This window comes from Cannabis sativa, chromosome 3 (genome assembly GCF_029168945.1).
Source record: "Cannabis sativa cultivar Pink pepper isolate KNU-18-1 chromosome 3, ASM2916894v1, whole genome shotgun sequence".
In the NCBI taxonomy this organism is placed as follows: Eukaryota; Viridiplantae; Streptophyta; class Magnoliopsida; order Rosales; family Cannabaceae; genus Cannabis; species Cannabis sativa.
In genome coordinates this window covers 48137655-48154228 of record NC_083603.1, presented here as the reverse complement: position 1 = coordinate 48154228, position 16574 = coordinate 48137655, and the positions used below count along the sequence as shown (strand labels likewise).

The 16574-nt window shown below is 37.1% G+C and overlaps 1 protein-coding gene across 8 annotated transcripts; it reads left to right on the top strand.

Annotated features, from left to right (window-relative positions):
• Nucleotides 1-8999: 8999 nt before the first annotated feature.
• Nucleotides 9000-14512, top strand: LOC115710191 (leucine-rich repeat extensin-like protein 5). 8 transcript variants are annotated; one of them, XM_030638536.2, is made up of 9 exons: nt 9000-9266; nt 10366-10690; nt 10963-11088; nt 11220-11259; nt 11339-11421; nt 12213-12290; nt 12408-12461; nt 12626-12760; nt 12903-14512. In XM_030638536.2, the coding sequence occupies exons 2-9, from the start codon at nt 10433-10435 to the stop codon at nt 14280-14282; spliced, it is 2154 nt and encodes a 717-aa protein (XP_030494396.1). In that variant the 5' UTR covers nt 9000-9266; nt 10366-10432; the 3' UTR covers nt 14283-14512. The 8 variants fall into 8 exon arrangements, with proteins under 8 accessions (XP_030494396.1, XP_060967989.1, XP_060967988.1 ...); XM_061112006.1 differs by having other exon boundaries at nt 9003-9266; nt 10369-10690; XM_061112005.1 differs by having other exon boundaries at nt 9005-9266; nt 10426-10690; nt 12213-12299.
• Nucleotides 14513-16574: the final 2062 nt, after the last annotated feature.

Genomic DNA, 16574 nt, shown 5'->3' with positions numbered 1-16574 from the left:
TCATGGTTTAAAATTATTATAGGAAATTTCTTTATTGGGATTGATTTGTTTGATACTCTTTATTGGTGTTTGATTTGATTAGCAATTATGGTACTGTTTAAGATATTGAGATTTAAGTGGTGTTTGTTTTGGAGGAATAAAAATATAAGAATGAGAATAAGAATTGAAATAGGAATGGAATAAAATTTAAGTTTGCCGCTATTTTTGTCATTCTCTTTTTAATACCTATTAATTTTTTGTGTTATTTTTTAGTTTTTAGGTAGTATTTCAATATTACAAGCTTAAATTTTGGCTCTCTTGGTAGGATTCAATTGAGCTCATTCGTGCAACATCTCAATTAAAGAGGTTTATTTAGATTTGCTTTATTTGGTGACCACAATCAATAAAGAAAGGGTGTCCTTTAATGTGCTAAGGTGCTGTTTGAGGATGATATAACTTTATTATTTAAATTTCTAGAGGCAGTTTTGTCCCATGTGACTTGCAATAAGAATTCTGCAACTTATGGTTTGGTAAAGCATGCCCTTCGGTTAGACGATGAACTATGCTAGTTTGAAAAAGTTCTACCACTAATTGTGAATTGCTGCATTATTAATTCATGAGTGATTTCACTACTTTAAAAAAAAATACAAAATTACAAAAAGTTACAAAAATAGAAAAAATAAATACAAAATGGGTGAAATAATAATTGTAAAATTTATTTTCTAATAATAAAAAATTACAAATTTACAAGTGCACTCAAATGGTATTGATGCATTAAAATAGAAAATTTCTAGAATATTTAAACAACTAAACTAAAATCTTCAATGGAGGTTGCTCATTAAAGTGGTCTTGACACATGTATTGTGTTCTAATTTTTAAGACTAATTTTATGTGAAGTGTTGCTTAATACAGACAATGGTCATATGACTTTTCTTTCAATCTTTTATTCAAAAAGAGTTATTTTCTTACCTAAAAAAATCATTAATTTAATGTGATGTGGAACTATGGTGGACAATTTTTGGAGTTATCAACCATTAATTATTTTTTTTTAAAGAAAATGTGACAAATCTTATGTGGATGAGAGATAAAATAAAAAAAAAATGTTTTAAGATGATGTGCGTATTTTATCAACTATAAATGTTGCCTTCATTGGAAATGCTTACCCATGATATTAAAGTGTCGCCCTATAATTTATTAGCGATTTTTTATAATATTTATTTAAGTGAAACCCGATATTAAGTTACATCACAAGAGTGTTAGGAACCATTAGTGCCCTTTAACATTTCTCAAACAAAAAATTAGATATATTAGATGTTTTAAATTTCTTTTCTATTTTAAAGTTATTTCAAAATTTATTATTTATGTGCTATATTTATATTGCTATAAACATATTTTATTAATTTAAATTTTTCTTTTTATATATGTAAAGTTATGTGTAAATATTTATATTATATTTCCTTTGAAAACTATTATAGCTTAAAAATTAATAAAATATATTAAATTTGAGAAAATTATAATTTTAAAAATACATTTTGAAGTATTTTATCTCAAAAATATATATATATATATATATACTAGGTAAATGTACGTGCCGAGCCACGTATTCCTAATTTCATTTAAGATTTTGGTCTTTTTAAGATTTTGAATGTATTTTATTTTTAAAGATTACAAATTTTTTGTTTGAAAAAATTAAATATTTATAGTTGAAATATTATTTAATAATGTATTAAAAATAATATTAGTGTAATTATAAAATTGTAAATAAATTTATTATTGGAGTAGTAGATTATTCTATTTAGTTCTTTTTTTAACATAGCATTGTAATGTAAGTTTATATCTATAAATATTCTGTAAAGTATTAATATTATATGAACATCTCCATTTATAAAGCTAAAAAGTGGGTCAATGACAGAATTGGTATATCTGCAAAATTTAAGTATATTCTGTTAAACCAAGAAATGCCGTTAGATAAGCACTTTTGATATTAACATTAATTTAACAATTTAATACCGACCTGTTAAGTTTTCTTTCTTAAATTTCTAAAATAGAAACAACAACAACAAAATTATAGTTGGACTCAGTTTCCTTATCAAATACTTCAATTAATAAGATATGATTTCTCTCTAGGAGAGTCCCAGTATCGGGTATTACCAACATTGCATCCAGCAATCTTGGACTGTTAACTTTCAAGAGGTGAAGTATTCTTTGTCTCTTCGTGTTCTTAGTTGTTCCTCTGTGTACTGGTGTAGTGCAACAATATGGCTGATAATAGTCTAAGTCATCTCTTTGAGGAGGCTGTTCAGGTGACCACCACTGATCTCACCTATAGACTGGATCCGGGAGAAGTTGACAATCAGGAACCCCAAGGCAAAGTGTTGCTGGGAAAACTTGTATGTAAAGGAAAACTTGGGAGAAATGCCATTGCCAATACTTTGAAGAAAGCCTGGGCCTCCTTCAAAGGCTGGAGTTGGAAGGAAGATGCTGAAGGTATACTCCATTTCTCTTTTGCGACTAAGGAGGATGCGTGGAACGTTCTGCAAAGACGACCGTGGATCGTTTGCGGTGCATTACTAGTAGTCATGCCTTGGCCCTCTTGGCTCGCCCCTTCGGAGGTCATCTTTGATAAGTCTCCGTTCTGGGTAAGGCTAAGTGGTATTCCACCTTTCTACTGGAATAAAACCAACCTTGAAGAGCTAGTTGCTAAAGTCTCCCCTAACTACAAGCTGCCAAGGTATATAGACTTTGAGAACGGGTCTTTCGGTATGGGCACAGTTCGATTTCGGGCAACGATCGATATCGACAAACCGATATTCTCTGGATTCTATATGAAAAGGGCGGCCATAAAAGATTTATGGATCCAGTATAAGTATGAGAAACTGCCTAAACTCTGTCTGAAATGCGGAGTTATATCGCATGATCAAAAATTCTGTTTCAAACCCCCTACGGTCATCAAAGACCCAAATGGTGTTTTCTTTCCCATGTTTGGGAATTGGATGAGACATGAAGAACCTGCTAAATGTCCGTTTTCCACGGCTCTGCCTGTGTGGTTTCAAGAGTGGATAATACAAAAGAGACTCACAGTTGATGATAAATTCAAGCAACAATGGAAAATGAAAAAATCAATGGAGATTGTTGATGCTTGGGAAGCCAGAGAGAATCGACGCCAACTTACGGGGAAGAGGAGACTCGTAGAACAAGTTGTCGAAGAACTTCCGGCGACGGAGGAAGAAAGGGTAAGCAGATTCCCGATGGTTACTCTACCCGGTGTTGGAGAAGTTTGCCCTCTTCAGGATACTGCCAATTTGATAGTACCGAAAGTACATGTCCTCCCTCCCCATTTGAGCGCACTAGTGGACAATAATGAAAATGACTCATCCTCAACCATGCAGACAACCATAGAAAATAATCAACCCAGTGATGAAGGCGTTGCTGATATACCTGATATTACCATGATTGGTAAGACAAACACTGTGGCTGTCCCAAAGACTTCTGAGTCTTACCTTTCTGCCGAAGAAGGAGTTGGAGGGAAATACAAGTGGGGTAAAAACCATTCAAAAGATTTGGGGCCTTATTCCACCCTTTTGGGTAGCCAGGCCCATTCGATCCCATGGCCATCCAATGAGTTGTGGAATTTGGGCTTTAAAACTTTAACGGGCCTTGGTACAGTGGATAAATATATGAGGGAAGCTTCTCTATTTAACCCACTCTTGGGCATTGAATACTTTAGATCCATGGAGCATGACCTTGGGCCTAAGAAGAGAAAAGCCCTTGAAGGAATATGCTTTGAACCAAAACCTTTAAAAAATACTGAAGGGAATTCTGAAAATCAAGAAATTGAGATACTGAAGGCTGATTCACCTATCCTGCATCCCAACACGACTTCTGAAGAAATAAAGGATCCTCCCACCTTGATCCAAGATTGCACCTTCTCCCCGGGATCCTCAGGCAATTCTACTCCGAGAAGGAAAAGAGGACGACCAAGTACTAAAGAGTCAAGCAAGCTTGATCTGAAATCGGAGATACAGTGTAATGTCAACTTGCCAAAACGTAGAGGTAGACCGCCCAAATCAGCCGCCATTCAAGGACCTAAATTCAAATCTTTCAAAAGCAAGGAAGCTAATGCTTTGAGAAAAAGACATACATCCATCAAATCGTGCTGGGAGAAGAACATCTTTGATCTCAAGATAGACTTAAACAACCACTTTGTCGTTGTTGATTGCAGTTCGAAACCAAGTTCTTCTTGTGTAATTGAGGAAGTGAAAGAGTCGAATGGAGAAGAAGAGATCAACTCAAACCAGGTTTTTCGTTTTGGGGCTGCGGAGACTTGCCCGGAAAAGTCTCCCGAAGCATTATGAAGGCTATTGCTTGGAACTGTCGTGGTCTCGGGAACGCAGCGACAGTTCGACAACTGAAGGAGCTAATCCGGAGGTCGAATCCCGAGCTACTGGTTTTATCAGAAGTCAGATTAACGGAGGCTAAATTAAAATCTATTTTGGTGAGAATTCACTTCCAATCTTTCTATTATGTCCCTCCAATAGGTACGGCGGGAGGCCTTGCTTTGTGTTGGAAGAATGGCGTGGGGTGCAACATTGAAAGCGCTGACAAGTATAAAATTACTGCCTGTATTTCTTCGGACCCCCCGGATAAGCCATGGATGTTTATGGGAATTTATGGACCGCCTGTTTATGCCGAGAAAGAAAGATTTTGGAAGGAGCTGGGAGATTATGTTTGCAATTGCAAACTCCCTCTTGTGCTGATGGGCGATCTTAACGGAACAATGGAGGATTCAGAATGTCTAAACTACTCGAGGAGGAGTAACATTGCTAAGTACTCGTTTGATCTCAGAAGATCGGTGCATAGATCAGGGCTCATTGACCTTGGTTTTCTTGGAGTCAAATTTACATGGTTTAAAAAGGGATCGAGTTCAACTGGGGGCATTTGTTTGAAAAGAGCCAGACTTGACAGGGCACTGGCTTCGGTGGAATGGAGACTCGCATGGCCAAATGCCATTGTTAGTCACCTTACATCTACAAGTTCTGATCACAACCCCATACTGTTGGATACAAATGGAGGAAGACATTGCACTAAACCCCAATTCAAATACGAACTGATGTGGGAACGGGATCCTAGAGTTTTCTGGGTGGTCAAGAAGGCGTGGATGGAGTCAACACATGTAAATCCAATGGTGAATATATATCGAAAACTCAAAACGACTAAAGACCATCTAAGGAAGTGGAATAAGTCACACTTTAGGAAACTATCTTCCCAAATTTCTGAGGCACGATGCAGACTCAAGGAGATTGAAAGTAACCGTTCAGTTGATGAAATTGCTCATACTGAGGCTAGAGCGGCTCTTAATGAGGCTTTGGCTAGAGAGGAAATTTTTTGGAGACAGAAGTCGAGAGTGGCGTGGCTGAAAGAAGGAGATCGGGCAACAAAGTTTTTTATGGCAAGTACGGTTACTCGACGGAGAAGGAATTATATTGAATATTTGAAAGATGATCAGGGGGAGAACCATGAGGATCCTAAGGATATTGCTGCAATCTTCATTGAGAAATTTAACAAGACATTTTCCAAAGCTTTGAATCGTACAAGTATGGTGAATTTTGTATGGCACTTCACGGGGTCAGATGTTCAACTGGAGGAGGATCTTTATCTCATGCCAAATGAAGAGGAAGTCCATAGTGCACTTATGGCGATGGGTTCAGATAAAGCCCCGGGACCGGATGGTCTCCCTGCAGCTTTCTTCAAGTCTCATTGGGACACAATCAAAAGTGATATGATGGCTATGATACACCACTTCTTCACCACGGCAAAGTTACCAGAATTTATCAATGATACAAATTTAGTGCTAATTCCGAAGAAGGCCAATCCAGTGACGGCGAATGACTTCAGGCCCATTGCACTTTGTAATGTGGTGTATAAATGCATTTCTAAGATTGTGGCTTTGCGACTACGACCTATTCTGCCACAGATAATCTCTCCTGTTCAAACTGCTTTTATCAAGGGTCGCTCCATCTCGGAAAATATAGCGATGGCTCATGAAATTGTTCATTCCATGGCAAAGAAAAAGGGATCAAAAGGATTCATGATGATAAAACTAGATATGGAAAAGGCATATGACAAAATGGATTGGGATTTTGTGGAGGAAGCTCTTTCCTTTCATGGTGTGAAAAGTCCTCTTCGGGAATGGATAAGAAGCTGTATTCAAATTAAAAGACTAAATCTGATGGTTAATGGTGTTAAACAAGGTCGTTTTGCTTCTTCCTGTGGTCTAAGGCAGGGAGACCCGCTCTCACCTGCCTTGTTCATCCTAGCAGCTGACCTTCTATCCCGGGTGATCATTGAATTTAATCTCTTGGGAAAGATTCGAGGGTTCAAAACTTCAAGATCGGCAACTCCAATCACTCATCTCATGTTTGCGGATGACGTAATGTTATTCGGCCAGGCCTCATTAAAGGAAGCAGATGCATTCCTTCAGTGCCTTCAGATCTATTGTTCCTGGTCTGGCCAATCTGTCAATTTCCAAAAGTCTACTATCCATTTTTCGAAAGGAGTCCCTCGATCTCGCGCGGATGCAATTGCTGGTAAACTGGGAATGAAGAAGATGAAAGAGGACGCTCTCTATCTTGGCCTGCCACTCCTTAAAACTCGCAAAAGGGCTGCAAATTTGAAATTCTTGATTGATAAGGTCCGGCATCGTATAGAAGGGTGGAAGGCTCGGTTGTTGTCAAAAGCAGGGAGAGCGTGTTTGGTCCAATCTGTTGGAAACTCACTCGCTGTTTATACTGCCTCAGCAAAGGTAATCCCTTCTCATATCGCGGGTACTATCGACCGTAGTTTGAGAAGTTTCTGGTGGGGTGATTCAGAGAAGAAGAAATCGATCCACACCATTGAATGGGGCAATCTGTGTAAGTCTAAGCTTCATGGAGGCCTGGGATTCAGACAAACTAAGGACATTAATAAGGCTTTCCTTATGAGTTGGGGCTGGAAAATGGTAACCGAGACTACAAGTTTGTGGGCTCGGACTATGGAACGTAAATATCTAAGGGGAAATAGTTTTTGGGATGCACAAAGTAAGGGATCGGATTCGAGGTTGTGGAAAGCCATCCTCAAAACTCGTCCCTTTTTGAGAGAAGGGATATGCCGTAGAATTGGAGATGGAAGGTCTACATCAATTTGGTTTGACCCTTGGGTCCCAACCGGCAACAGTCAACCTGAACCTATAAGGGATGCTACACAGGGGGCCAACTTGGTGGAGTATTTCTTAAACGAGAATCATTCTTGGAATGAAAGAAGGGTCAGGCAATGGTTCCACCATGATGATGCGAGACATATTCTAAACATTGGTCTTCCAAATTCACAGTAAGGGGACTCGTGGAGATGGTTAGGTGAGGCAAATGGCTTATTTTCCATTAAATCTGCTTACCACATAATCACTAGGCGCAGATATGCTGCCCCTCCTAGTGAAATTTGGAAAATCATTTGGAATAATTCTCTTCATGCGAGACTGAAATTTTTGTGGTGGCAAATCATTACTAACGCTCTTCCTACACGAGAAAGAATTGCAATGGCTCTGAATCTTCAATCAACACTCTGCCCAATTTGTAACAAGGAGAGGGAATCATCCTTCCATTTGTTTTGGAACTGCGATTATGCTTCAGCTGCTTGGTTTGGTAGCCATTGGGGCATTAGAACAAATTTATGTCCTTCTCAGAATTGGGAGGAATGGATGGACTGGTTTGGATGTATAAGGAATAGACCCCACAATCTCAGTTTCATTGAGTTCATGACAGGGGCTTTATGCATTTTTGAGGTGATTTGGAAGATGCGGAATGAACTTATTCATAATGGTCAGTTGGGACCGATTATGGTGGCTATTCAACAGGCTTGTAGGCGGCTAAATGATCATTTGGCTTGCAAAATAGATCGCCCCCTAAAGCAAGCTACTATTCTTACTCCTTTGGAGGGGTGGATGACATGTTGTACTGATGTCTCTATCGGAATTGATCACTCTGTTGGTGCAGCAGTTTTCAGGGACTCAAAAAATCGGATATGGAGCGTTATTGCAGATCGATTTTCAGCAACAAATTCAGCATTGGCTGAGGCTTTGATACTGGTACGAGCAGTCCAGCATGCTGTGCGTTTGGAACTCACTTGTGTTAATTTCTTCTCGGACAATGTATGCGCTATTTCCAACATTTTGGAAACACAAGGTGTCCAGCGATGCATTGATCTTGAGGGCACTTCTGCTCAGTTTCGAAGCTACTCTACACAGCTGCGGCGTTGGAAACTCAAACATATCAATAGGAAGGAGAACTTCATGGCTCACAACGCGGCTAAATGGGCTAATCTCAATGCAGCTGTTGGGGATATTGATGTGAAGTTTATGGATCCGTCGGTGTTCGATGACTATAAGGAATGGATTCCAGATGCTGGCTAGTTTTTTCTTTCTTTGGCAGGTCTTCTCAAGCTCCACAATGTTGGATTTTCTTTTAGAATGTTGCTGGTGCTTGGAAGTTCCTGCGGGTTCTTTTCAATTTTTTATCCTTCTGCATGTACTGGTTTAGTGCTGTTTGTTGTTAGTTTTTGGGTTTTTAGTTTGTAGTTCTTGAGTTTGGGGAGTCTCTTGGTCAGAGCCGCCCTTTGTTACTGGTTGTTTTATTTGTATCTGCTTGTTTTTGTTTAATGAATGGGTGCTACGCACCTCTCTTTCACCAAAAAAAAAAAAAATATATAAAGATATTGATAAATAAAATAGAAAAACTAGTGAAAGGGCTCAAATATATATTTTTCTAATTTATTAATTTGCAACTAAAATTCTCTCAAAAAAAATTGCAACTAAAATTTTCAAAATTATAACTATATTATTACAATTTTAAAATAACATTTACAAACTAAATAATTAAAAAAAATCCATATTTTCTTAATTAATTGCAAAAATCCTAAATTTCATTATTTTTCATGAAGAAAAAACTGTGAAATAAATCTAAAATCTTCCATTTTAGAAACTTTATTATGACCATTTTGCCCAACAAAACAAAATTGTAAATGGAAATGAAAACATAGAGAAAACCAGTGTGCATATGGCATCTCTTCTCATTATTACTCTTCTTCTTCTTCCTCGATTGATTGTGTCTGAACTAAACCTAATGCTTTTGTTTCCCAAATTCACTCAAAAACCTTAAATAAAAACTCTCTCTCTCTCTCTCTTCCGCTGCTCCACAGCTGGGTCCTCCGGCCAACCAACCCACTTCGCAGTTTCTTTATTCTTTCATCGCTATCAGGTATCTTTGCTAGTTTTAATTTGTTTATATGTTTTATAAATGCCCTCATTGGACCCTTCGTAGTTTCTCCCCTGGTTTCTGGGAAGACTGAAGTCTTATCATGAAAAAGATAGATTCTTGAGTTTTCGAATCAGTTTCTTGTTTATGATTATGGGAAAACTAGCATTGTTTGACTTCTATGCTGAAGTTTTATCGTTTGAGCTTTTTTGATTGTTACTCCCATTTCTTCAATGTTAGGATTGAAGTTGGATTTATGTATTTATTCTATGAGGCAAATCTTTTGGGATGCGTTTTTGGGGTTAGTTAGTTTTATCATCTAAGGCTATTTCATAGCATATTTCATCCATGTACTGAATTTGATATAGATATAGATATATATATATATTTAAATGATCATATACCCAAGTGGTGGAATACCTGATAGTATAAATATGTAGTTATTAAACTTGATGGCCATGTCTTTTTTCGTTGTATTTTATTTTCATCTTTGTGTTTTTTGCTTCTAAGTTATGATTATCTAGCACTGAACATTGTATTGGATATTGTTCCCTTGCATACCAATAAATATTTGCAAGAGAGAAGGGCTTCTATCATGGTGAATCTTTCGGAAAGATATTAAATATTTGCAATATTAAAATTAAAGGGGGCGACTATAGGTGGTGGAATAAGATATTATTTCATGACCCCAAGCACAACATTATTAAATGGCTTTCTTGGAAGTGGTATATAATTTTCCACACCCTTTCTATTGTTCTTTCTGGGAATAGATAGAGCAATGTTCTTATATAAAGATGAAATGTGTCCTGAGCTTGCATTTTTTCACCTCATCAGCTTAAGTAGGAAATGTTCAATTCCTTGGATTTCAATATAGTTCATTAAGTGTACCTTATTCTCTAGTGGTATCACATCAGTTAACCAATTCATTGGCTTCACTTAGTCTATGTATCTGTATTTTTGTTTAACAAATTGCTGATTTTATGGTTGTTTGTTTGGCTTTTCTCCACTAGTTTAAGTGATAAATGATATTTGAATGTTCATTCTTTCAGTAATAGTCTTAACGAGTAACAATCTTCGATGTATTTTTCACTCTTGTTTTCAGTAGAATGAGGAATTGAACGAGTTAAAGGATTGACCTAACATCTGCAGTTGAAAATTACAGTAGTACGATGTCTGGAGCAGCTGTTTCATCGACATCAACAGGTACTAGCCAAAAAGTTCCTATGTTTGCTTCAAAGGCTGGTTTTGTCATACCAAAAAACAAGTTGTCTGGTTCATTGGTTCCCATATTCCGAGGAGTTAAAAATCCTGGGGGCACTGATACTTTGAATGGAGAAAGTACCAAACTGACTCCAAGGAAAACAAAGTGGGGACCTGATCTGACTCAGGATGCTTCTGTTAGGAGGGTGAGAGCTTTTGCTTTTCAGGTATGTTCTTACTTAATTGTACTTTGCAAGTTGTGCTTCATAGTTCTTCAAATTGAATTTGAAGATTTTTATAATAGGGTTATATGTATCAGTCCTTGCTCTTGGGCTTTATAACAATAAATCTAGAGAATTGCTACCCACTCCCCAAAAGAAAAAACAAATTGAAATTTCCCTTTCCGTATTCTTCTGTGTGAATGGTTCACATAGAAGCTTCCCCTTCCAGGTGCCACTAAGTGATATTACTACCTGTGTGGTGGCACAAATTTTTCCAGACTCGGGTTGATCAAATTACACAGCAACTCAAATCTGGAATATCAGAGACCGGGCTCAGTGGCAACTCAGTGCTAGATTCTGAAAGTCCAAATCATGAGTTGTCCAGTCATCAAAATGCCATTGAGGTAAAGATTATATTTAACAGTTTTCTGGCTTAATTTGTTTGACATTCTTCAATTGTCACGGAAAAAATACGTGTGTGTATATATATTAAAGTCTTCTGAATCTGACCTTAAATTACTGTTTGTGGACATAGAAGTTAGAAGAATTGGAGCTTGAAAAGCGGGAGGCAATAGGTATGTTTACGCTTTTCTTTGATTGATGGAGGATATATTGTCTCTGGCATGGCTTATGTTTTTTGTTGATGATTTCCAGGTGAAATATTAAAATTAAATCCAAGTTACAAGGCTCCATCTGATTATAAACCGTTGATGAAAGAGGCCAGAGTGTCCATACCTGTAAGTATCGCTTCTCCAACTTTCTACGAGTTTTTCTAACTTGAGTTCATGGCTTGTTTTTAAGGATTCATATTTATTAGAAATTCCACATAAAACAAAAATATGTAATTTGATTTGATCCCACGAGGTATGAGGTTCGAGTCCCACTTGGACACTTATAAAATATTTCTAAGTCCACAAATACTGTAGGTTAGGTGAGGAGCCTAGCTCTTTTTTAAAAAAATAAAAAAGTGAAAATAATGGTCTGATTACCTTACAATCAATCTTAAGCTGCATAATAGTTGTAAGCAAAGACGTTTTCATTGCAGTGAAGGAAAATATTAAAAACTAGGCATCTGAAAGGAAGGCTAAATACTTATGGGTGACTGATAGTGAAGTAGTAAAATGTGGGAAGGGTAAAAGGATAATACAAGGGGATAAAGAACTCCAATTAGATTGTATTTATTGGTTTTATCATCCTAGAAACTATCATAGATTTACAAGTTTACAACCTTATGCCATAATATATCTATTATTAGTACGATGTCAATATGTTGTTAAAGCACGTAAAGAGGGATTTTTTTTTTTCCATATAAGTTTCTTTCTGAATGTCTCTTAAAATAATTAAGTTTCTATCAGAATTTTCCCATTCTTATGTTTTCCAGCTGTTTAAGATTAATGAATATTCTGGATTGGATACAATAAGATGCATATGTAAACTGTTGGATTATCAAGTATCCTGTTTTTTTTTTCCTTAATGGAGAATTGGTATTATCTTCTGATGCTTCCATGCTATTTACACTGTTTCTCAGGTTAAAGAATATCCTGGTTATAATTTTGTTTGGCTAATATTTGGGCCTGGAGGTGAGAACTTAAAACGATTGGAAAAGGTAAGAAAAGTAAGTTTTTGAGTATTAAAAGAGGAGCTTTTATTAGAAATTTCATTATTTCACTAGTATATATATACTGATAAATTATCTCCATTACATCTTTGGGTTGGGAATCAGGAAACTGGAGCTAAGATTCAAGTCTACAGAACCAACGTAGATAATGAACAGAAGGTATCTTTTTTACAAAAGCAGAAAATATAAAATTATTAGAGATTAGTCATCATTTCTTACTATCTTCACTCAATCATTTTACAGGAGCATCTTGTTTTTATTGTGTGTTTCATTCTGGTGTTAGCACTTGCTTTATCCATAATATTTTCGATTACTATATGCAGATTGAGATTAAACAGTCTGATGGGAATGAAGTCCACAATACCTACGAAGACTTATACGTCCATATATCAGCTGACACGTTTGAGAAAGTAGATGCTGCTGTTACTGTCATTGAGCTCCTAATCACCTCAGTAAAAGTGAGTTCACCTCAGTTGTTATTTTACAACTGATCTGCTGTGTTTTAGCTTCCAGTCATCTTAACCATTCTGTTATATAGTTTCACTATCATTACTCCTGTTATAGTTGGATTGATTGGGACTATACTTTTCTTTTGTTTAGGGTAACTTGGCTTCTGCATCTGCAGCCTCTAACTCAGCTTCTGCAGCTGATGCCCATGTTTCTTTAGGCCAGGATGTGGCCACTTCTAACCCAGTTCTTAATTCTGCAATGCAATCGATGCAAGGACCTACATCAATGCCTCCACAAGGACAGTTTCAGTACCCTGGTCAATGGTTTCCTGGAGGCCCACCACCTAACATGGTGTTACATCCACCTTCCGGCTTCAATCCACCAAATTCTTCGGCTCTTGGTCTGAACACCCCTGCTCACATGCATTCAAACATGCCTTCACTGTTTGGCCGGCCACCAGTTCAAGGTGGATTCAACTCCATTCCCCAAAACCCAAATCTTGTTTCCCATGAATCACGGCCACCAGCACAAGTTTTACAACATCAATACATGGTTCAGACAGGTCCTGGTCCTTTTGAGCCGAGAAATCCTTCTTTGATGGCTCCACAGTTTTCCTCAGTTCCAGCAAGTAATGCTTTGGTTCCATATCCATCTACAGGAAGCCAACTTTCACCAATGAGCTTCACCAGGCCGTCAATGCCTTCATTACCACAGGGGTCTCAACCTGCCAATATTCCACCACCTGCAGGTTTTGGCAATATGGCTCCAAGGATGGTTCCAACACATTTGCATCCTGTAGTTTCACCACATGCACCTGCACCTATGTATGGTTCTCTTGGGAACCCTACTTTAGGATCTGCATCAAATCCTCCACCAGGCCCATCTATGCAATCAGGAATTATAAATTCTGTAAATGCAGCAAATTTTACTCCTGCAAAACCACAATTGCAAACAGGTCCAAGTTCTGGTAGTTTTACTTTTCAACCTCACCGTCCACAAAATCCACCCTCTCAGGCAGGACTCAGACCGAACACTCATTTCTCTCAAAATGCTCCACCTGCCAATTCAATATTACCAAGTCCAGCATCCCAGCCTTTACGAATGCCAATGCCTAATTTGTCTCAACCTGGCAACCACGGGTTCGCAAGGCCACCTGGCAACCACACTGGCCAACCTCAATCTCATATTTCTGGCAGTCCCTTTGTCAGAGATCCAACTGGGATTTCAGTTCCTTCCAGGCTTCCAACATTTCCAGATGGAAGTGCCCTTGCACCTAGGAATCAAATGATGCCAGGGGGACCTGGGCCGTGGAACTTCAACCCGTCTCCCCAAATTCCTAGTTTTCCTGGTCCTTTCCCTCCCAGGCCAGGAAATCATGGCCAGCATCAGAATTATCCTGTTCGAGCAAGTCACTCCTTTGCTTCTGGTAGATCAGCTCAAGCTCCTGGAGAACATCAACTTTATGATCCATTCTCACCGACATCAATGTCAATTACACCACAACACCAGGGAGGATTCCCTAGAAGGTGAAAAAACCAGGACAATGAGATTTAATGGTCTTGTTTGAATGAGAAAATTAGATTAGTCCAACAGTACCTTATGTGATGCTTTCTAAACACTGATATGATAGTTACTGGTTGATAAATTGTAATGCAATTCCTGGAGTAAATGTTTTTTGTTTTCTTTTCAAGAGCATATTCACCTTATTGTAATTTACTGGTCTAGTCTTTGAATCCATTAGGCTCTATTACCATTTGACTTGCTGCCTGACCAAAATCATCTTTTCTGAATTCTGATTACTTACTTAAATGTATGTGGACATATTATTACTTTGGATCATTTAGAGATGTGCTTAAACAAATTTCATTTACAAAATTATCAATTACTACTTAAGCTTGAACATTGTTAGGCTTATTTGAAACAAAAATGTCCAACCTGCACCAACTTTTTTACTTAGGTTCCGAACCTCTATTTTTTTTTTTAATTTCATCATTAGTTCTATTTAGTAGAATTTAAAATTAATCTTTGTTTGAAAAATATGGTAGTTTTAGGTTTAATCACTTTTTATGGCATATTTTCAGACTTTTTTTATGCTTTTGTAGATGGAGAGAGATGCAAAATGGCTCTATATCTACAAACTACCTAAATGTCCATCTTTTAAAATATGGAAATTTACAAAAATACGGAGAAATTTTTTTGGGGTTTTTAAAAGCATACCTCATACTTTGTTTTTTTCCTTTTCTTTTAGTTTTTAAAATAATGTTTTAAAGTTTCAAAATTACAAAAATACTATGTTTCAATAAAACAAAAAAAAAAAAAATAACTAAAGCAACTAAAAAATAATTATAGAGCACCTAAACAACAACAATAAAAAAAACAACTATAAGATAACATAAAAGCAACTACAAAGTAGGGTAGGGATGCACATGGGGCGGGCAATTGGCGGGAAGTGCTCCCTGCATCCCCATCCCCATTAAGAATTTTAATCCCTATCCTTGCTTATTCCCCATCCGGGATGGGGCAGGGAATCCCTTAATAAAAAATAAATTTATAATAAAAATTAAAAAAATTACATTAATTTTTATTCAATAAACTAATTATTATTTAAAATATAACTTAAAATTCATAAACAGATACTAATATACTAAAAAAAATACAAACATAAATTATAATTCCATGAAAGTTTAATTCATGGGACACCTTCATATCATAATTCTATGCACAATTCTCATCTTCTAGGCAATTCCCTGTTCACTTGGAAGGTTTGATTGGAGTTAGACAACTACCAGATGAACCTCTCAGAGACTATATTAGTCAATTTATGACCGAGGTCATAAGGGTAAAGTGGTTGACCGAGGAAGGAAGATTAGCAACCATACTTGGAGGAGTTTTACCATTAGGAGATTTATGGAAAGATAGAGGCTGACAGTGGGGTCAATAGCAGAATTTTTAGGCCGGACAGATGGATTCATAAAATTAGAAGTAGTCTGGACAGTTGCTCGAAGAGTAAATTTAACTAGCCAAAAACAAATTCCCAACGTGGCCTCTGGTATGTCTGTTCCAAGCCAAGCTAGAAATAATTAGGGTGGGAAAAGGTCAAATGGTGGAAACAATCAAAGGAAACGGAAAAAAATATAAAGTTTAATAACATTCCCGAACACCAATATCCTCGTGAGAAAGCTCCAAAGTTCACAACTTTTCTATCCTCACCGAAGATATAGAAGTTATCCTTATGGCCACAGAATCAGTAGTGCCTTGCAAAAGACCTCCACCAATGAAGAAGGATGTAAGCAAAAGAGATCATTCAAAGTACTGCCATTTTCATAAAGACTTTGCCCATGATACCAATGAGTGCAAAAACTTAAAAGAAGCGATTGAATTTCACATTAGAAAGAATAATCCACACATTCAAAGGTATGTAAAGGCTGACCAAGATCAAAGGGTCACCTAACCCGATAATAACCAAAACCACTTAATGCCTCTATCTGTGGACGGGCATTTATTAGTTATTATAAAGGGCTCGTATATTGTTGGAGATTCTAAAAATGCAAGAGAAAAGTATGCTCGAACTCTTCAGTATAAGCAAGGCGAGGAAGTTCTGACTGTAGAAGAGAAAAAACCCAAACAACCACGTAGGGAAGATCCAATCATAACTTTCAGTGATGAAAATTCTAATAATGTGATCTACCCATAGAACGATCCCTTTTGTAGTGGACGTGCATATTGCAAACAAAATAGTGACACGAACAATGATTGATAATGGGGCCTCATCTAACATCTTGTTCAAGTCTACTTATGAGAAAATGGGTCTTCAACTCAAAG

Bases quoted from the DNA above. Each gene is read 5' to 3' on its own strand.
- LOC115710191 (XM_061112005.1), top strand. From the start codon at position 10,433: ATGTCTGGAGCAGCTGTTTCATCGACATCAACAGGTACTAGCCAAAAA. The intron at 12,462-12,625 runs GTATCTTTTTTA...TACTATATGCAG, and splicing joins ACGTAGATAATGAACAGAAG to ATTGAGATTAAACAGTCTGA. The intron at 12,761-12,902 runs GTGAGTTCACCT...TCTTTTGTTTAG, and splicing joins TCCTAATCACCTCAGTAAAA to GGTAACTTGGCTTCTGCATC.